The following is a 22,920-nucleotide window of genomic DNA, read 5'->3' on the forward strand; positions in this document are numbered from 1 at the left end:
GAATTGTTTCCATAAAGAAAGAAGAAGAGTCTGTAATTTTAAATATTGAGCCATTCAATATTTATCTGTGTTGACCTGCATATCCAACGCATCAACAATGTTCATCTTACCATCGTTCCCACCAATTAGAAACCAGCTGGGGTGAACAGACCAAATCCCGTTTTTTCCTAATCACAGTTACAGCACTTTGTCTTTCCTTAATATATCGGTGTTATTTAGTCATTCTTGGCCGTAAACTCCAGATTCTCATATCAGGGCAGGTACGAGCATCATGCGACAAGGAAATTTAAACAACAGTGAACCTCCCAACATTTCACAACACACTGAAGAGTTTATGACTGGTAGATCGTTGCTCGGACAGGATTTAATCTGGGAAAAATAAAAAAGATCCAATGTGAACACTGATGTTTTCACCCTGACTCAGCAGCTTCTCAGCGTGAAGAGAGACTGAAATTACCTGAATAAATAAAGATTCCATCACTAACTACTCTTCACTCATTTCATTGATCACAACACTCACAAACTAGTCATTCATATAATGACTCTACTCCTCAGTGCCTCTGAAGCATTATGAGAGAAACTCAAATTTTAACCAAAAAAAAAAAACAACATAAAATTGTAGAGAATTTCTTTCACAGAGAAACTCAGTTGTTCTGGTTTCTGAGCTGCGGATGTGAAGAAGAAGATCCGAGCTCCTCAAATCAAAGAGTGAGTCATCTCAACAGTGTGACACTAAGAAGGTGATCATCCTTCAAACCAGAGCAGCTTTTCGATTAATACTAAAATAGAACAACTCACCACATTCAGTCCAAACTCATCCAGCTTCTCTGCCCTTCAATCTCGTTCTTCATTCCCCCCCCCCAAAAAAGAAAAAAAAAAAAGAATCTGAAAGGAAGCGCACTGACCTTTGACCTTTGGTACAAGGTACAAGAGCTGCTGGGACCTGAACCTGAGAATGTTTGTTTACCTGTATGTGCACCAACAACAAACATTTTAGCACATAAAAAACACGCAGGTACAGGTAAGCTAGCTAAAATTAGCCACTACGCTAACTCTGGGGCTCAGCTTATTAATGAGCAGAGCTGCAGCCATCCATCTCCATGACAACGGAGCAGCTGCAGCACTACAAACACACATGAACACACACACATGCACACAACATACACAACGTAGTGGCATCACGTCATGGTTGAATGTTGTTGTGTGACCAACTACACACGAATGCAGTTTCTCCCTCACTCCCACTCTGCGCAGCTCAATGTGCGTACATGACTGACAACATTCACCACATGACTTTGAACACACACACACACTTACGAGCTTCACGGCTCAATGTCCTTACATGGATGACTACATCCTCCCAAAAAAAACAAAACAACACACACACTGACTCCTTTGCGTGCACACAAACACACACAGTGACGTGCTGCAGTGTAGCAGCTTCTGCCAGCTCAGTAAAGCCGACTGAACACAGCTGAGGGAGGCTGCCTGCAATCACACTGCCTATGAATCAATAAAACAGCCTCACACACACACACACACACACACACACACACACACACACACACACACACACACACACACACACACACACACACACACACACACACCCTCTCGGTCACGAATATAGAACACGAGGGTTGCAGTCTCATCAATGCTGCTGCTGCCTTTCAGACAACGCCAGGTCGGATCAGAGAAACACCTTTTAACACTGATGCCAGGTTAAGGTGTTAAGCTAAGGGCTGGGTCACCGTGCATCCGACCCCGGGGCCCACCAATGGGCCTCACACAGGTCTCAGGCTGCTTGACTGGATAATAGGTTTCATCAAATCAAGTTACACAACAACAACAACAACAACATCTGTCTGCCAGGTTGACAATTGACAACATACTGTCGACTCTGAGCCAGAAGAACAACAAATCACACTTCCTGTCTGTCTGTAAGCCAACACGGTTTCAGGTTCTGTTTCTTTTAATAAAACTCATTTTGGAAACAACATTGTAAAGCGAGTCAGTCCCCTTTGAACTGTACCCAGTATGTTTAATAAGCTGATAAGAGTCAGGCATCAGACTGGAGCATCAGTAATTCTGAAAATCACGTTTAGTTGAAACCTGCACTGAATACAAATAGACACACAACAACTGTGTGAACTGATGCCAAGTGTAAAAAATCACGACAACGACAAACTCTTTAAACAACCAGTTCACCTCAACATGAAATAAGTCAAAGTCATCATGGTTTTACAGTCAGACAACCTGTCTCTGGCTGACTGTGCAGAAAATACAGCACATCAGAAGGCAACACTGCTAGTCAGATAGTATTGAAGTCTATGGGAAAATGTCCCTCCTCCTCTCTGATGAGTTTATGGTCTCAGTCTCAGTCTCTCTCTTCAATACAACATGATGTTAATTTCTTAAATGAAGCTCAATTTAGAGGGAAACAGACCAAAAAGGAAGGGATGCTAATTCCTGGAACTTATATTGTAAATAAAATCTTACTAATAAAACTTGTTTTTTTTGGTCTCCACTGCAGTTGTGTCCTATATTCAGTAACGGAGGACACACTGTCCCTGGGATGTGGGGTTAAGCTGAGTGAAGCATTAAAGGGTTCGTGAATATGTCCAAAATGAGACTGAAGCTTTAAAAACAAAATGACATGCTGCTTCTTGTGTAGAGGGCTTTTTTTTTATGACCCACTTTTTGTGTGCATGCATGTGTATGAGAGACAATACAAACCTGCTGCTTGTCCTTTTTGTGTATTTTCATCTTCTATCCCTTCACTGCATCTGCAAACAGAGAAGGAGATGACTGATATTAGTCCCAGAAATACTCAGAAAACAAAGTGAAGCTCCTGCAGACGCAGGACAGTGAGGCTGAAACACAAAGGAGCATGTGAAGGAGATTCAACCAGAACAAACTCAGATTTAATTGTGTGTTTTGATGTGTTGTTGCACTCAGTGTAACAGACTGCCGACACGTAGCTGCAGACTGACACGTGTGGTGCGTTCAATGACATCTGGACAGCATTCACAAGTGTAAGTACAATGTCGCTGCTTGCTGTCTTGCAATTTTGCTTAGTTGTAGCAAGATTTTCTGAAGTCAGTTGGTGGGTTTCATTCTATTTTAGTGGCCAAGTTCTCGGTCTGAGAATGTCTGAAAAACACTGTAATTTAATGTGGGAAGAACTGAAATCCAAAGGAGACTGAAGCATCAGAAGGTTTGTTGGAACAAACCTGATTCACATTCAGTCCTGGAGGCATCAAAGATCCAGAACATTCACCTGCTGAGCCGAAAACACACACAATTGAAGCAGAAGCTCTCCAGTCAAAAGGGTCAGATTCAAATCTTATCTAAAGCTTCACTGTTTCAGGCATGACGCACAAACACAAACACCTAAAAACACAACAACCGCTGGCTTAACACTGAAGAGTCACTTTTACATGTGTCTGCCCTTCATCCCGACGAGTTCAACTCGTTTCACTAAAGGTCACAAAAAGCGACATCACAATGAAATGAAATAAAATCTGACATTTATACTTAATCCTGCACTAATTTGCTTTGTGCTTCACAATCTCCTCATTGGCCACTGATGCTTTTTCAATACATTCATTATTCATCAGGTGTGGTGTTCACCTGGTTTCCATCCTGGAACAGACCTGATCTCCATCTAAAACCTCCAGCATCCACAAGAGACTTCAACAAAAACTTCAAAAGTGGAAAGTCTTTCCTGCACTGGATCTAAAATAGTCAGCTGATGATTAACATGGCCATGACACCCACAGCAGGGGTCACCATGGCAACAAATTCATGAGCAATCCCACGTCTGGAGAAAAGTCGTAGTATCGTCGAGGTAATCATCGAGGTAACTGACCTATTTTTTGCTTTAGTAAACACCAAGGCTGAGGCAATAATTAGGAGATTCGATTTGTTGAGTTTTCACCTCATTAACATCATTGTGGTGTTTTTTGGTGCCGTCACCTGCAGTTCTGTACAACAGATTATTCATTGTATTTGGCTGATGGAGCAACGGAGACATTAATGTGGAGGACAACCAGGAGATGAAAATAATAACCAAAACCCGAGTGAAGTCATTTTTAGTCTCTGATAGTCTAAAGAACAGCCTGTGTTTGTTAACTACATGACTTCTTAAGATCACATGACAAGTGTTTTCCCCCCTGAGAAAGATCAAATGTGAATCACTCCCAACACAGACGCAGAACAGGAAGTGATAAGTGCTGTAAGTGTGTGAAAGTCAGAGGCGTTTTCCATCTCCTACTTCGGTATTAGCACGGTGACACAAACAGCGTTTCATGATTAACACAATCTGTTAAAGAAATGTTTACGTAGCAGATTTAGCTCAGATTGAAAATTTAAATCAATCGTCTTCTGAAACAATTCTACTTCAACATCAGCTATCAAAATAAATCTATTCATTTGCCGATTGTTCCATTTTTATAAAAAATAAACTTTTAGCCGAAAAAGACGTGAGAAAAAGAAACACAGGATGCTTCTGGTCCACATCATAGTGCTTTCTGATTGTTCTGAACACTGAGATGCTTGCCGTCGCCCACAAAGATCTGCACTGCAGGACTTCGTGGTTTCCCATGAGCACTGAGCAGTATGGCTGTATGACATAAGAGCCTACTAGAAGCTTTAATGTCCAGTCTTTACAGTGCAACTCCAACTCCAGCACAATGGCAGTGTTAGCACCTTGGCTGGGCCTGTGTTCGTCACAAACATCCCTGCTGCAGAAAACGGATCTCGATATGGTCAGTCAGTTTGATCTGCCCTTTGAAAATCCAGAAAATATTTCAAAAAGGACACGTTTTTCATCATCAGTGAAAAGTTAAACCAGCCCCTGCTGAGCGCATGCTGAAGAGTTCTGCATATCACTGCAAATCAGCATAAAGTACTTCATCATTCATCAACTGATTTAATAATTTAGGCAGAGTTACATTAAAGAGTCATATTCTAATGTTTCCAGTCTTTTATTATGAAGGGTTGATGTCCATAAGAACACATATTTGACTAAAACACATCTCATCTTTAGTCTCTTCAGTCTCATTTATCATGAAGAAAAAAGACAAAAATGAATGTTACAGCTTATTTCTGATTGGCTCTGATCCTCTCTCCTAACTGGTTGCTTGTTTTCTGCGGGAGCCAACAAAAATAAAGAATTTAGGAAAATGCTCATGGTGGGCGGGGCTTAAGTGCACAGCTGAGGGTGGTGACTGCTTTGTTATGACATCACAAACGTTCTTTAGGTTGGTACCTTTTCATTTAGAGTGAGTTCTCTGCGTTTGGAACATCTTTATGTTTTGATTTGTTGGTTGGACTTTTTTTTTTTTTGAAGAGATCCCTTCCAGGACTAAAAGAGAACTGTGATGACGATTCCCATTTCGTGTTTAGTTATAATGAATAAACATAAACAAGATTAATTTCCTCTTTCTCAGAAATCATGTCAGTGTTTAATGAGTTAACTCCTCCACCAAGAATTACTTGGAATGTGTGCACCAAAGTCTCAGTTATTGCTGATGTGCAAATATCAAGTGGACGATAAACATTTCAGTTCCATCTGTCAGACACGTCTGCTTTGACCAGCTGCCATTTTTAGACCAGTAGTTTAGATTTAATAGGCCGACATACACCTGTCTCTCCTGGTATGAACCATCTGAGCTGCAGACACACACTTTCACACCCACATCAGAAAATAGACAAATATGTGAGTGAGTTTGGTTAAGGTGAACTCGGTGTCTATCAGTGGCTCCAACCAGGCTTCGGCACATCGGTGCAAATGAAAGAGTAAATGTTTTCCTGTTTTCCCCTCAGGGGTTAAAGAAATCAGATTCTAACCTCTGTTAGGTTTCTTTACTTGTAGCTGAAGGTGGCAGGTGTCCCGTCAACACTCCGGATTTGATATTTCAACTGCAGTCATTTTAATGTCAGCTCAAAATGGGTCTGCTACAACGTTCAGAAACTTTACATCCAGGACAAAACTACACAGCCAGAAAAACTTCTGAATGGCTGGTGGGACTCTCAAAAACTGGTCTGACGGTGGGACAGCAACTCGTTCCACCAGGCCGTCCAATGCACCCGCCCCTTTACCTCAAAGGCAAATACCACTCATGTCACATCAATCCCAAGCACAAAGGAAGTAGAAACACAAAGAAAGCCTACATTAAGACTCCCAGAAAAGCTAAAAGTCGATAAAGTCCTGATATTAGCTGATGTAATAGTTACAGACTTTCAATTAGTCTTTATCTTATTCAAAGACTGATGTTGTACAGGTATAAGGTGGAAATATATGTTTTATGACAGCTGTGACTCAGGGTGCAGAGGGTTGGCGTGTCCTTGGGCAAACACTGAACTGTGTGGATGTGAATGTCACTTTCATTGTAAAGCTGTTCAAAATAGGAAAAAAATAAATAAAAAAAGTCCTCACACCATTAGATCAGAACATCTGAATTTGAGACAACGCTGCACATGGTAGCATCACATATTTAAAAATAAGTAAATCAACAGAAGTCGGGACATTTTCCCACCAACGTTGTTTATAGGTAACTATGTTGATGGGCAGTCTGTATATTTACAGCATTTCTTGCTGTAATTTTTTTTTTCTACTTTCAGTTTAGTTAAACGAGGATCAAATCTGCAGTCCCGCTGAAGGAATCTTAATTCAGTTTTTCCCTCCTACATGTGACACAGATCTGATGCTTTCATCAGCGAGCAGCTAAAAACTGCATTGGTCACATGTTTTCCCAATTTTCCCTCTGGACCACCAGGATGTGGGATATAAAGACTGAGCCTGGTGACCTAAATGGACCGAACATGAGGACACCGGACAAAGTATAAATACGCAGATGTGACGTCCATTCAGTGTCGTTACAACCTGCTGTCTCAGGTGAAAGTTAGATAATAGAAGGGACTGCAGTTATCAGCATCTGATGGGAAAACCATTGGTGGATGACGGTTGTTGACCAGAACCTCCACAGCACCAACTGAAACAACAAAAGTGGTGTGTATGTTGTTCAAGACATACTGGGACGGTTGGGTTGCGGGGGGGGGGGGGGTTCTTTCCTGCAGCAGGAAAGCGTGAAGGTTCCCTGCAGATACTTCAGCTTATGCAACTCTTTCTCTAGTCAAAGCCCCTGGCTGCAGGCTGAGACGTCTGAGTGCTTCACTCCATACCAACTAAAGTCAGACAGATGATACTTTTCCAGCCGTTTTCACCAGCTCCACAGTGAATGCCGGCCGTTTTCCATCTACACAGACCTGAGGCTGTTTGCCAAAGTCTGCAAAACAAAAATCATCATCATCAGCAGCAGCAGCAGCAAAGCACTGTTTGAGCAGCACAGACTCAGACATCAGCAGCAGATGGGTCCATGGTTTTATATGCTCATAGTGCAAACTCAACATTGCATTTACAAGGAGGGATGCTTAGGTTAACAAATTAACTTTCAATCTGCAGGATTAAAGACTGTTTTCGCTGCCCGTCTGGTTTTAGACCAGTGAAATGATCAGGTGAGCTTGGCCGATGAATTAATGGAAAACAGGAAGTGTCTTAGTGGAGACTTTAAAACATTATATTTTTTTTTTAAATCAAATCAATCAGATCCTTTTAAAATGCAAAAAAAAAAAAAAAAAGTTTTTACAAATGATTTCAACTCCACAGGTCAGGAGGCATCTCCTGTTCAGGAAATTTAGACTGTTCATTTAGTCCGTAAATACTTCAACTGATGAGTTTCTTTTAAAATACAAACTTCCAGATTTCGTTTTCTTTTTAGTATGACTACTTTATCTCTTATTAAAGGAGGTGCTCAAAGTATTTTCATGGAATTCCAATCATCAAATTTTTATCAAAATAAGAAGATCCACTGAGAAGTGTAACATCTAATAAGTTTTTAATGACTGGCCAAAGTGGGGGGGGGGGATTTATACATCTTTTCTGTCCTGAAAAATGTATATTTGAACTTATTTTCCTGTTTGATTCCCAACTTCGTGTAAATAAGCAAACAAGATAAACTCTGGCTATCTAATGATGTCTTAGTTCCCCATAAAGAACAGGATAGAATACACCAACAACATATACTTCCCGCTCTGGTTTTATTCTGAAAGTCTTAACAGGAAGCTGTGACAGACATCTTTCCACCACTTTAACACTCACCGCTTGTCTTCTGCTGATAAGATGCGTCGGAAACAATCTGCCTTTAACCTCAGGGCTCTTATCTATTCATGAGGTGCTACAGGGTTTTAATTTGAAAGTTCAGTTGCTGCTGACCAGCTGACCTCGGCTGGTTTTGTTTTTGTCTGGAGGACGGACTGTGACAGGCCGGTAGAGACAGCATGATGGAGCACCGAGGCGTTAAACTTTTTACTGCCACATTGCTGCATTAGAAACATTTTCAGATTTCATCCCTTTGTGTTTTTCCTCATGAAGTCGGCATTTTTAAAAATGTCTTCACATGTTCAGAATTGGCTGTGACATCACCCACCGGAGCCAATCGGAGCATCCGATGTAGAGACATGACTCTAGAGGTCACTATTAAAGATGGAGGATGAGAATGGATGGATAAACGCACAGGACAAATGGAAAAGCTTGTTTGAAAAAGCCGATTCTCCAGTTTAAACTTTACTACTCAGTTGTAGGCAACAACAAACCCAATTCTTCACGAAAGGTCTTCTTTTTCTCCTCCTCATGCGTCTATAGAAACATTCCAGAGCAGGTTCTCCTCATTTCCTGTTCTCTTCCGACCCCACACTCAGCAGGGGTGTCTGGACGCTAATTAACATGAGGCTGATAAAACAGCATCTGTGGTCCGTTACTGTGCAGCGGCGGTGGCCAGACGCTCACCACCACCTGTGTCCCTGCAGCGTTGGACCAGACTCATGACGGCCATCTTTAAAAGTGAGACACGTCATTGTCACTCCAACAACGTACTCTTCTACTGTCGACAATGTGATGTAACTGCAAGTGAAGAGAACGAGATTGTGACTGATGTGACGATTGATGCTCTGCTGAACATCCATCATGACCACAACAATGAGGAAAAGCTACAGTGAGGAAGAAAAACTTCTCCACTCATGTTTTAATACTCGAGGAACCATAAAGCTTCATTCTATCTGATGACCATCAGGGGGCGACGCCACCAGCTGTGAAGGCAAGTTAGACCATATTCAAGTCTTTGGGAAAATGGGCAGTTTAAACTCAATTAACCTGAACAGGATGTCTTTGGACGGTGGGAGGAAACCCACAGAGGCAGTCTCCTCACAGAAAGGCCCCAGACCAGGAACCAAACCCATGACCTTCTTGTTGTGGGGCAACAGTACTAACCACTATTCCGCCGTGCTGCCATGTATTCATATGTGCTCACACATCTGGTAATTACTATATTTTGGGGCTTTTTATTCCTTTATTCAGACAGTAAGGGGTCGACAGGAAAATAACAGTCAAACACAAGACGTTGCAATAACGTGCTGTGTGCACTAACCACTCAACTATCACTGACCGACATCAGGTGATCATGATGTGCCTTTTTCATAATAAAGTGAATGTTAAAACATAAAAATTACTGTAATTTGAAAGTGAAATCAAATTCAAAGTGAGAAGTGAAAATAAACCCAGTTTTTAAATTTCAGCTCCGCTCTCCTTGAGGTTTTAAATAAAATGCTTCATTATCTTGACATTTGAATCCTTTTTAATGGTAGAAAAATAAAACAAAAATTAGCTTCAGGACCATTACACTGTGGACAACAACTGTGGACTCACACTCAGCCATTACCTGTTAGCTTCACAGACACGATCAAAGGCCGACAGTCTCATACAGTTTAAATGCCATAAAAATGACCTTTAAAAATGACAAAATGTTCTTATGTCATGGAGGAGTCAACCCCCACAGCCACATCCAACCTGACCTCAACACACCTCACTTTGCATAACACACACCTGACAGCCCTACATCAGATCCCACCCACTTTTTATCTTCAGAGATAACCAACAACCAGATTTGAATCCAGTCGCTCGGCTCCGACAGCAGCTGATGCATCAGGACTTCCTCAGCATCAGTGGGAGTCCTGGTGCTGTGACAGAGGATTTGCTACAATACTCCTGTGGCTTTGCAGTAATTATGCCACGACATGAGGTGCAAGAATAACGGGAATAGCACAAGAAAGAAGGTGTGGACTTCCTGTCCTCCACGAAGCTCCCCCTGAAAACTACAAGAGGAGTTAAATCTCAGCAACAAAAAATTTGTCCAAGTTTTCTGCCAAGTTGTTATGTTTCTACACACCTGGCAGCCATGAATATTGATGCAAGCTTGATGTTTCCAGAAATAAAACAGACGTCAGCCGCTCACTCACACACACACAAACCAACAAACACAAAGACACACCGAAACTCATCTGTTCAGGCAGAGCCAGATCTGAAATGAGATAGTAAAAGACTTCAGCTGTCAAAAACCCTCATTTTCATCCGATCTGTTGCCTTTACAGACACATAATGGCTTCTTCATTTTTCACCCATTCACGGTTTTCCTTATGAAGTAAATTTTTTTAATAAAATTTCTCCAAGTCTCCACATATTCAGAATCAGTTCAACCTTAGCTAATTCTATCTGTGATTCAGTGCAGACTCTTCCCTGTATTCGAGGATATTCACTCAGAAAACAAGAACTCACGAAAAACTTGGGAGCCAATAGGAGCGTCCGATGGAGAGACGTGTCTCTAGTCATCACTATCAAAGATGGAGGATGAGAATGGATGGATAAACACACAGAAGGAAAGCAGTAGAGCTCCAGTCAGAGAGTCAGACTGATCCAGATCTGAACTAACTCCCTTTATCAGTTTACTCTGATGTGTCAACAGCGAATTTTCAGCCAGAGGGAAAAAAACAATCACAATTACTGCTCCAAAGAATGAGCAGAAACTAAAGACAAACAGAAACAAATCAGCTCTAGAACAACCCAAACACATGTGAGCTGGTTTTATTGCATATCTAAATACTTAGTGCCATTTTTAAAACAAATTAAGAACCTGAAAGAGTTGACAGTGATTCGTTTATTTAAACAATCAGCTGCAGGATTTATTTTTCAACCTTTTTCAGCAAACTCAGACAGAAATCGTCCCCATCCTCCTCAGTGGAGAGAGCTGTTCTGTTTTCAGTGACCTTATTCCCTTCACTCAGCCACTTGTCCTTGCACAAAGGAACCAAAGAGCCAAACTGTTGCTGCACCTGAGAATCATCAGGGGTTGACTCACCGAGGGACGAGGACGAGCAGCCGGCTGCACTACATCAAACCAAATTCAGCCCCGTTTTCCCAAATCTGTGTGTGTGTGTGTGTGTGTGAGCACAAAGAAGGGAGTGTGTCTTTAAAATGGAACAGGGCTCCTCCTCGCCCCGTCCCTGCTTCAGCTGTGCGATGCTCCCACGAGGGAACAAACAAAGGAGGGGACCTGGCTCAGGTTACGACGCCACCAGACTCAGCTTTCTCCTATTAATCAGATAAATCACTAATCACCTCCAAATCTCCGTACAGCCTCTGCAGCCTCTCCTGATGACACACTTTTCACCTTTTCCTCAAGCTAATCATCCAGCTGACTGAGTCTGCGGCTGCAGAGCTGTGACATTGACATATTTACATCAATGATTGACCATCTTTAAGGTCAAAACTAAATCCCAAAGCTTTTCCCGCTCACTGAGCTTCATCATCAGGCTGAAGCCTTTATCTGATTTACCGCATTACTAAGAATCAATTTAGTTTACAATATAAACCCAAACTGTACGTTACAGTCATTTAACGCCCCCAAAGTCTCCTTTTACATTATAGAAAATATTTATACCTTTATTTTTTTTTTATGAGTGTCTGATTTTCACAAAATGTCCCAATTTTTTTTTTAAGTGAGATTCCCAATGCGAGCACAAATGTCTCTGAAGGGACGAACCAACCAGCCAGAAAACAAAGACAAAGTAATGACTTAAACCACAAAGAAACACAATTTAATTTGCCTGGTTTTTATCATTGTAAATGATTTGGAGGTCCATCGGTCTAAAGGCAGACCTCCACGTGGTCTCTGATTCTAAATCGGGTCCAGGTTCTGGATTAATACAGTCAAAATCTCAAAGGTCTTAGTCCAGAGAAATGCTCACATTCCAGATTCAGAAACTGAACCTTAAAACCAGAAGTCAGGACTTCTTGAACTTTGTGATGTCACAACAGTCACCCCCGCCACTCATGTTCCCAAACCCTGCAGGATGTAGTCTCTCTAAATGTTTACATGAAATCTGCTATATTCTTCTTAGATCAACAAGAAAGCATTCAGCCAATCAGAAGAGAGAATCATGTCCTCTCTTCTGATTGGCTGACTGACCTGTTGTTATTGGAGCTCCAGAGAAAAGCCTGAAAGAGGAGATGGAAAACTAATGAGATGGTTTTTGGCTCTTTAAACCACAAATATATCTTCTTATGGACATCAAACCTCCAAAATAAAACACTGGGGAAGTTTAAATGGACCTTTAATATGAAATGTTGGCCTTTAAGCAGATTAATTGTAGACTAATAACTGCAGAGAGAATATAAAAGGTTCACATTGTCTGTCTTACAGTACATACAGTTAGTTCAGTGTGTTTCTGGCATTTAAATCAAAACTGAATCTGAAAATTTCTGATTTTAGAAGAAGATCAGTAGAAACTATATTTGGAGGATAAAGTGGATCTGGCCTGCTCCTGTACTGTATCCTGATCGGACGGTACAGTCTGTCAATTACACCGATACATACTGTGCTTTATGCTCTATATGCCCCTGTATTTTATTTGTCATCTCTCTTTTATGTCTTACTAACACATTCAGGTTTTTCTCTGATTTGTGTGTAAAAACACTTAGTAAAGTCAGTTTTTAAAAAGGTGTCCCATAAATAAAGAGACTGTCCCAGCATCACACACCTCGTCTGTTACAAGGTGGGAAGACAGTGTTTTGTTTTTATTTTTACTAAATTATCGGCCACACTGCCTTGTGATGTGCCAACAATGCACATAACGATAACTACAAACTCACTGTGTGCAGATTTTTAAAATTTAATCACCCTGGGAAAAAAGTAGTGAGTGAGGTCACGAGTGTGTTGTCAATACACACCTCAGCAGCACAAGGCAACACACAATAGGAAACAAGTGAGACAATATTGGCTGAAAGAAAACTAAACAGCTGCATCTTTGGAAAGTCTAATTGGGAGTGGCTTTTTAAAAAGCGAGACCGATTGACAGTAATTTGTACTCACTAATTGGGTCACAGTTACAGTTTCTTTTTTTCCTGACACATCAAAACCAACTGAGTCGTGCAGTCATTGTGCAGACAGGGCATCCTTAAGAATCATCTCACCACCATGTAATTATTATTAACCTGAATTAACCCTTTTCGAGTGGCATCAAGGCTTTTCTGTTTAAGCATCCCTTTTTGTTTTTACTTTCTGTGTTTTTTTTTGTTTTTTTTTTTAATGTCTCTTAGTCACCACCACTCAGTCCAAACTAAAGACTCTGGTCTTTCTAATCGGTGATAGAAGCTTAGAAAACAAGAACTAGTCAAAAAAAAAAAAAAAAAAAGTTCCTCTCGTGTTTGGGTCACTCTAGAGCTGATCTGAAGTTTCTATCTTTATCTGATCAGGAGTTCTGCTCATTAATGATGAAAAGTCAGCTCCAAATTGTCTTTATTCTGTCAACACAATAAACCCACAAACATACAGGACTAATCCAGAGACTCTCTGATTGGCTGTGACATCACCCACTGAAGCCAATAGGAGCATCCGATGTAGAGACGTGACTCCAGACACCACTGTCAAAGATGGAGGATGAGAATGGATGGATAAACACACAGAAGGAGTCAGAGAGTCGGACTGATCCAGATCTGATCAGTTTATCACGGAAGTCAGTTTAGAAAGAGCTGATTCTGTAGTTTAAGGAGGAAAAATGGCATGAGGTTTACAGACTGTGGGCTTAAATTAGGAAAGAGGGTTTGCTGAACCTGCAGAGCTTCACCTTCATCCCCTATGAATCCCCTACATTATAAAAAGGAGAAATCAGAACTCATTAATTATCTCAGAGGACTTTTAGGAATACACAGGAAATGGCCTTTGCACTTTACTCCATATTAATTGTCAGATATGAACATAATAGGGGAGTATTAGTGCTAAAAACACATATTACTACCAAATGAAACATAAGCACGGTAAAGGTACACTGTAAAGGAAAGGTCACAACACCGACTCATGTTTTCTCTACAAACCGCAGCTGAGAAACATCTGCTATCAAGTACTACGCTTAAATCAGTAAGAGCATTAGGACTGCATGCAAGTCATCCTCTTTTTGTAGTTTTTTTAATGATTACAACTAATTAGAATTAACTTGGCGTGTTAGACTGTGCACAAAAGTCTGAAATCCTACTTCAGTCATCTTTTCGATGATGCAGCAGCAGTGAAAAGTGTCAAACAATGGGTGAACAAGTAGGCAGACAGACACATTCAGATTGGAGTCTTCAAACAGGCTCTTCGCTTTAGCTGTGGGAGGGAAGGCGCTCCAACACAAGGTGAATATGGACGCACAACACCACCAAGGCAAAACAAGGTGGCTTCAGCGTCAGTGGAAAACCACACAGGCCAGAGAATTCAACCAGCAACTCCTTGCTCAACGTGACCCAAACCAGCAGATCAGACAGACATGGAGAAGGAAAAGGCCTGCACTTTCCACAGCAACACAGCAGTGCTTTAAAAATTCACAAATACATAATTTAAGATGATTCATAGCCACAGAGTTCATGAACTTCTATGAAACTAAGCTCCTGAATGTCCTGATATTTATATCTCACCTTTGAGCTTTTTTCTACAGTAAAATAGATCAAGTTAATTTTCATAGTATTGTAACTCATTAAGCCTAAACCTGCTGATTCTGAAGAAAATGAAGTGATAAATAAAAAAAAATTGTGAATTCTACATTGGTTGGGAAGGCTGGAACAATAGCACAACAGGAGTGTTTGCTAAATAAAATAAATATTGCTTGATTTAGTCCAGGACGACAGCATCCTAATCCCAAAACATAACGGAAGCCTGTTCACCTTTAGAGGCTTCGAGTGTAAAACAGTGAGACCCCAGATGGGGGTTACCTCCTGGCCCCTTTGTTTGCTGCTCGGGGCTGTTACACCTGGCCAGGTAATTAAGATGCTGATCAACACTAATTCAGACACAAAACTGAGATTATAAAACAGATTTCCTCTGGTTATAACCCAGACTGACACAGTATTTCTCTGTATTCATGTTCCTCCTCTGTTATCAACATTTCCTTCAGGTATAAATACAATTCTAAATAACATATTGATTGTGTAAGCCTAAAACCTGCTGAATCTTAAGAAGTATGGATTAATAAATGTAAATTCCACATCAGGAACAATAGCACTGAGGGAGACTTTTCATTTAAGAAAACCTCACCTTTATGTAAAAACTGGACCTGTAATAGATCTGAGCTGTGTTTTAGAGGACATGCAGACAGCCTGAGTCCAGGACAACAGCATCCCGAAGCCTGTTCACCTCTGGAGGCATAAAGGAAAGAGACCCCCGGAGAGGGTTAGCTCCTGGCCCCTTTGTCTGCTGCCCGGTGGTCGCTCCACCTGGCCAGGTGAAACTGTGCCGGATGGCCGGGCTGTCCCCGCACCAAAGGCCGGTTGCCTGGCTCCGGGAGCTCCGGAGGGCTCCGGACGGCTAACGGGCTAACCGCCTAGCTTACCCCTCTTTGAGGCTCCGGCTAGCCGACGCAGGGGCTAGCGCTCGGCTAGCTCCCCCGCTGGTCTGCCACAAGTTGGAGAGCTAAGCTAGCAAAAGGGAGGGAGGGAGGAAAGAGAGAGAGAGAGGGGGAGAAAAAAGAAGTTCCCGGCGAGAGAAACTGCGACTCCGGATGAAAAAACAGCCCGGGGAACAGCGACCGCAAAGCCCGACGGAGACCAGCAGACACCGCGTCCCGGTTCGTGTTAGCGAGCCGCGGCTACTCCTCGGCTAGCTGCCTCCGCTAGCTGCTGTAATGTCACCGCATCGCCGGTGTAAATACATTAAAACAGCCCGCTGCCTTACACGTGTGGACGGCGGCTAAAAACTCCCTTTCTCGGGGACACGTCCCCGCAGATAAAACCCCCCCGCCTCCCCGGAGAACCGCTCACCTGCTCCGGACGCCGGACACACGGTCTCACCGGCGAGACATCCGAAAAAACCCCGCTGGCGCTTTTTATTTCCAAGGACACAAAATCGCCATGACAGTTTAGAAAAATGCATAAAAAATTAGCAGGCAGGGGAGGGAGGGGGGAGACTGGGGGGGGGGGGGGGGGGGGGGGGGGGGAGAGGAGGAGGGAGGGAGGGAGGAGGGGGAGGAACTCTGAGCAATTTCTATTTAATCCACAAAACACCGGCAGCTCCGGAGTTCATTCAGTCTGGATGCAGGAGTCCTGCACAAACAACAACAACAACAACAACAACAACAACAACAACTTCTTCTACACAACACAGACACCTTTTCCTCCGCGTCCAAAGAAACTTAAAGGACGCTTCTTACCTAAAATGGCTACTGCAGCAGCCCCCCAAAAACACAACAAAACAAACAGCTTTTTATGTGTTTATCAGGTGGAAGTCAGCCCGCAGCCAGCCGAACCTGACCCGGACGGTCCACAACCAGATCCGCATTTCGCACCTTTCCATTGGCCGCAGCCGCGCGCAGCTGGCCCCGTGCACGTTTCCATTGGCCCCGCAGCTGTCAAGCAAAGCCCGGGCAGCGACTCCCTGTCCCGGGTTAGTCTGAGAGCGGCCGCGGCGGCCCCCGGCCGGCACCATTGTGCATTGTGTGCATGTTTGTGTCCCTTCCTGGAGGAGGGGGGTCGATCGGGGGTGCTCTTACCGCAGGGAGAGCGTTCTGGTACCGATTGGGGGGGAAGCTGCCCAGCACACCGCCCGGCTGGCTCCTGCTGCTGCTGTCATTGAAGGAAGAGAGGATGGAAATAAAAAAACGAGAGGAAAGGGGGGGCGTTCAGTTTTTAACCCCCCCGATGCAACACAACGGACGGGTTTACATTTCTCCTCCGCCGGCCGCATCCACCAATCACGAGGCTGGTTGCTGCTCCATCATCGCCGGGTCTGCAGGGCGGAAGGAGCCGGAAAGAGGAAGCAGACATTCCAGGTCTGCTGCAGATCGGAGCAGCGTTTCCCGGATGTTCCGTTCGTTGTGCGGGGCTCAAAAACATTCTGGTTTTTATCTGAGCTGGGCTTCAGCAGCTGGGTCGGTTCACCGCCGGACCCGGCACCGGCAGCCTGAGCTGGGGATTTTGTGCTTGTTATAAAAATAAATGCAGACATGTGAGTCACCGCATGTGGAACCGCAGTCTGCCTGAAGGTTTCTATTAAACAACCGGCTAACTTTTACTACAAAATAAAGAATCAGCTGCTGTTTCATCATTTCACGTTTCAGGAAGTCTCGTGTGAGTTTGGTTAAAATAAAAAAATGAATAAATCAACAGATTTATCAACGGTTTGCTTTTTTAACGCGTCTCTGGACCGTGACGTCAGTGGTGGGCGTGGCACCACATCCAAGCACACAAGTTTCCTTTACATGTTAAAACTCGATGTGTGTGTCCGTAAAAGCCTTAAGCCTCCGTTTGACCAAGTGACCATCAGGGGGCAAAAGGAAGGTAGACTGTGTTGAAGTCTATGGGAAAATGGCCCTCCTTCTCCCTGGTTTGTTAGTTCAGTAAATATTTTTTCTCATTAGTTTACAGTCTTTATTACCATTTAATCATTATTACATTAATAGATCTCTTTGGGTGCAGGGCGTGCAGAGCCTAACCACCCAATCAGGATAGACCGGGCGGCGAACTCCTCCTCAGCTCCACCTGAATGCTAACTATGAGCTAACAGAACTAACAGAACTCAACACAAAAATGTAAAACACACAAAGCAACCATCGGTTAAATATCAAGAACATGCAGCCCTAAACCACTCAGAAGTGTCAGCTACAATTTTAAGAGGCCGAATTATAGCCATCCTGCCTCCACAGGACATGTTGTGAAAATAATTATTAAACCAAACACCTTTTATACGTGGAGGTTTTAACCTGTAACTCTAAATGAGCTGCTGCTTTGTGTTTTTTACATGTTGGAACTCATCTGTGACTCGTCCTCAGCTCCCTCAAGCATCTCCGGGCAAAAATGGGTCCGCCTCATCTCGCTGGTTCCTGTTGTTGTGAAAACATGGCAGGCGGTCTGCGACCACAATCCTGCTGCTTGTGGATCACAATCTCTGAGAGCTGAGGTCTGAGTTTTTAAGCAAGCTGGGCGAAGTTGCTGTGATGCAGAGTTTATCCTGTGTGATTAAGTTGAAAGGGAGTTGTGTGTTCATTTGTTCAGTTTTCAGATCTGAGTAAACTCTTACAGTGAGTCCTGCCGGGCCCCCTCCAGCCCTGTTGCAGGTCAGCGGCTCCTTGTATGGAAGAAAAATCTCATGTGGTGAACTTACTCCACCTCCAAGAAAATGGACTCAAATCTTTTCTGCATCATCAGTGTCCATTGTTAAATCAGACATACGCATCAACCAGCATCCAGGCAGCACTTAGCTTAATATACGCTGCCTCATAAAATTGATTCACGCTGTTTGCGCCGGCCCAACAAACACACTTGCAAAGTCTGTTGCAGTGGAAGAACAGGAATGAAGGTGTGAAATGCTGCTGAAATTCGTCCCCTTGAGCAATTTCAATACCTAAACATGGCTTGGCTTGCAAAGTTTCTCCAGCTTGTCCTGCAGAGTTACCCTAACCCCAAAACGTATGCTCGTAGTTTCGCCTTTCTTCTGAGGTCGTAATGAGCAGGACTGAGGTGACAGTAACAACTAAAGGTATTTGTGTGCAGGTGGATGAAAGCAGTGTGTGTGTTTGTGTTTGCATTCATGTCTTTGTTGTCCTCACCTTTCAGCCAACGTGTGCTGGTAAATACGTTAGCTCCATGATCACACCACCCTGAAGAACAGAAATTTCCACAATGATGGATATTTTTTTTAAGATTTGTTGATGTTGCTGTTTTTACTGATACAGATGTTGTTTAAAATGACAATTCATTGTTTTTTGGTGGCAGACATATGACAATAAACTCTGAGAAAATGTTCTGGAGAAATGTAATTTATGTTTGTTAATAAACACGGCAGTATTTCATCTTCAAGTGCGTGAGACTCGAGGCAGCTGAAGACAAACAGTAAACTAGAGGTTATTAAGAGCATTTTATTAATTCCAAAGCTGAAATACGAGAGAGGAAACACAACACTAATGACACAGTTAAGTGATGTGAATGGATAGAGAGAGAGAGAGAGGGAAGAGAAGTGCTCGGTGCATCATGGGAGTTCCCCCAGGAGTCCAGGTCCTGGACCCAGACTGGGAGCCGGTTCCACAGCAGAGGAGGCGGCCACTGAATCCAGCTCTGGGTTTTATAGGCAGCACTCAGTCTGCAGCAGTTTGGATCAGCTGGAGGCGTTCACTGTTAATAGGACATCCTGATCCTGAAGATAAGATAAAGAATCGCAGCAGTAAAATCAAGAAGCACATTTTCAGCTTATCTGCCAGACAGCAGGTTTCTAATTCAGACTTTTTTTATATGTGAAGTCAACAACGATAATGTAAAACTAGGTAGGATACCCTCAAATCATATATTTCTGAAGAGGACAGGCCAAGTTTGTCTGAATTTAGAATAAGTCAGGGGGCGTGGCTACTGTGTGACTGACAGACTCTTCCGCCCAATCAGGATAGAGAACAGAGCAGGTCAGATCCACCTTCTCCTCCAAACTGTGATTTCAAAAACAAAGATGGCAGATGAATAAATAAACTGAAATCTTAAAAACAGGAGTCTTTGAAACGGGACAATCTGGTCAGGTTGAGTCCTGAACTGGGACACAACCTGACTGGATTAGTGTGACTTTACAACAACAATCACCAGTGTTGTTGTGTCACTTTCTACCTTTTTGTGTGGAATGGCTTTTTTTTTGCAGCTCAGACATATTGGCCAACATGGGATTGCTCTTGTATTTTGATTTGCGAGAATTTGCTGATTACCTGCATTTACCCAGAGCAGCACCTAAAAGACTAAAAGTCCAAGTATTGGAGAAGATGCTGAATATTTCTTCAGGCAGCTGTGGAAACAGGATGGAAAGTTCAATAACTACAAATAAAGTATCTCCAGATAATTTCATTGGTCTGAAGCTGATGCAACAAGCTCCCACATCACATTAGTGTGGAATAATATCACGGTAGAGTGATTAATGCCAAAGTGTTTTTATTGTTCTACTTTTTCCATCATGTCTCTGCTGACTGTGCTGTGGACCCTCCTGCCCAACGCTTTGTTTAAATGCCCTTTAAACAAAACTCTGATTTTTTTTAAGGAGAACAATATAAACACCATTACTCAGGGTTTTATTATTGTCATAAAGAAATAAAGCTGAGGCTTCCTTTTGCCCACTGAGTTCCACAGACTGTTCTCAATAAGATCTGTGTTAATCAGCTTCTGGAGATCTGAGAGGCCTTGTTAGTAAAAAGGCTGTTTGCCAGATCATGATAATATAATCAGACAATGTGAGTGTGAGTAATGAGAGAAATAAGTTTTACTTTTTAATAAAAACACAGATGAGCTGATTCTGACAGCAGGATCCTGATTTTTATGTGTGTGAATATACTGAATAAATGACTGATATTATATGATCAGGCTTTGTTCACAGCTCTGAACCTGACATGAAAGAAGAGAAGCTTTTAAATTTTAATAGAGAGCTAATAACACTTTCAGGAAGGGGGGTTTGTTATTTAAAGGTAACAAATAAAATACAGCATCAAATGTAGGATAGTATTGTATGACTGGAGCTATAAATGAAAACGAAAGAAGATATTTCGGTCCACAGACAGAAAGTTTAGTAAGATGAACGCAGAAACACAAAGCGTTGGTCGGCCCAGATCCAGTTTCAATTGATTTCTCTCTTGTTTAAATTTGTCTTATTGTATATAAGTGTGGAGTTCAGTTAGTGCTAGAAAATTCATGCAAAAAGATGATTTTAATGCTTCTTACTTAAACAGCATACTTCTCTAAATGAGGTTTTGTGTTGTGTGTTTTTGTTTTGAACAGTTAATCCATAAGAAGATAGATTTGTTATTTGTAGTTTTAAGAGCCAAAAGCATTTTATTTGGTTTCAGAGTTCTCTAAATCCAAATCCTTTGGATGGAGGGTCCTGCTTAGTTGTGACATCACAAAGTGTCAGAAGTCCTGATGGCCTGTTTTAAGGTTCAGTTTTTGAATCCAGACTGTGAGGGTTTCTCTGAGGACGGAGACCTTTGAGACGTGACACTTTAAAAAATATTGATGGCTTCATGCAGCTAAAGGCTATCGATACCAAATGAGCTAATTAGCTTAGCATGGTTGAGAGTTGGTTCTTGATGTTGGTTTTTTCCAACATGTGTTTGTGTGTTATCAGTGTTAGTCCTCACTTCCTCTCTTCACCATCTAAAGGAATCAGTGAAACACACTTCTCTTTTTCCTTTTTTTCTGTTAAATGCTGGACGGTTCTAATTTGGCGAATTTATCTCTGATATGATTTTATAGAGTTTAATAACGAAGCCATCATTGTGATGTCCTTTTCCGTTTTTTAATTTGGAAACAGAAGTCATTGTTCCGCTCTTCAGGAAGTGGAGACTGAAACAGGCTGAATTCACTGTTGGGCTAAAAACTGCATCACAAACAAATAAACACAAAGAGAACGACTGCTGTTGGACCCATTTATAGAAAGTTTCTGATGATTTCCATTTGTTGATTTTGTCGGCTCATTCCATGACAGTTGGAAAAACTGATTTGGAAAAAGTGAGTCAGGTTCTCTTGTGGGTTTAGCAGGAAGACGGATGGATCACAGGAAACTTCTGCCTGATGAAAGCGTGGCAGCAGAAGCATCCAACCACCGCTGATTAACTGCACATTAACTGTAACGTCAAAGTCACAACCATCCTGCTGAAGAGGAAGTAAACATTCAACTTAAGAAACTGCTGTGGACGGTAAGTTCACTTTAAATCACTTGGCTAAACGCTGCGAGGTGCAGTCACAGTGCAGCAAATGTTTGAGGCAGAGGCACCCATGCATGCATAATTAGTCATCCAGCTATTGTAGATGTTTACCTGACTCTGTCTATCCTGCGTTTTCTAAATGATGTCTCTTCTGGGGGTTGCAGGGATGAGAGCGGCGCTGCGTCACGCATGTAAAAAACCAGGATTTGTGCCACAGCTGAACGTGGACATGAATATCAACACTGTGTTGCTGTCTTTGTGCCTTTTCCTGCTCAATTTGATCGTAGCGAAAGGCGACAGCATGCCCTCAAACTATCCTCCGCTCACTGAGCCGCTGCAGCCCATCATTTATTCAGGCTCTCAGGCAGAGCTGGATTCACACACACTCGGTTAAAATATGACTACAGTTTGTGGCGTGGAGAAGAAACGGAAGCTCAATTTTACAAATCAAAAAGCAGACACACACAAACCCAACCATGTGCTCCAATGAATATACAGGAAGTGATTGTTCCGAAGTTAATCTGCTTCTTCTCCGCATTTTATATTGAAAATCATAAATAACTACTTTATTTGTATTTATTTTACAGCTGAAGGAACAACAGGATGGTGTCGGCCAATCAGAAGAGAGAATCCTGCTTGGTTGGACGTTGGGTCCAGGTGGGCGCGGCTGAGGGCGGTGATTGTTTGGTTGTGACATCACAAAGTCTCAGAAGTCCTGACAGCTGTTTTTCGGGTTCAGTTTCTGATTTCAGCCTTTGAGGGTTTCTCTGAGGACGGAGACCACATGGAGGTCTACCTGTAGACGTCTGGACCTTTAAACCGTCAGACTGTTTGGAT

At 42.5% G+C, this 22,920-nt stretch overlaps 1 protein-coding gene across 2 annotated transcripts in view; it reads right to left on the reverse strand.

The window, feature by feature from the left end:
• Positions 1-16,292, reverse strand: part of chd6 (chromodomain helicase DNA binding protein 6) — a 59,861-nt gene extending 43,569 nt beyond the window's left edge. For both annotated transcript variants that reach the window (XM_029501109.1, XM_029501108.1), the window contains exons 1-2: positions 16,184-16,292; positions 2,737-2,786 (exon numbers count right to left, since the gene is read on the reverse strand). In XM_029501109.1, the coding sequence (XP_029356969.1) occupies positions 2,737-2,766 (30 nt within the window). In that variant the 5' untranslated portion in view covers positions 2,767-2,786; positions 16,184-16,292. The remainder of the gene's footprint in view (positions 1-2,736; positions 2,787-16,183) is intronic.
• Positions 16,293-22,920: the final 6,628 nt, after the last annotated feature.

The sequence above is a fragment of the Echeneis naucrates genome, chromosome 5, assembly GCF_900963305.1.
Source record: "Echeneis naucrates chromosome 5, fEcheNa1.1, whole genome shotgun sequence".
Lineage (NCBI taxonomy): Eukaryota > Metazoa > Chordata > Actinopteri > Carangiformes > Echeneidae > Echeneis > Echeneis naucrates.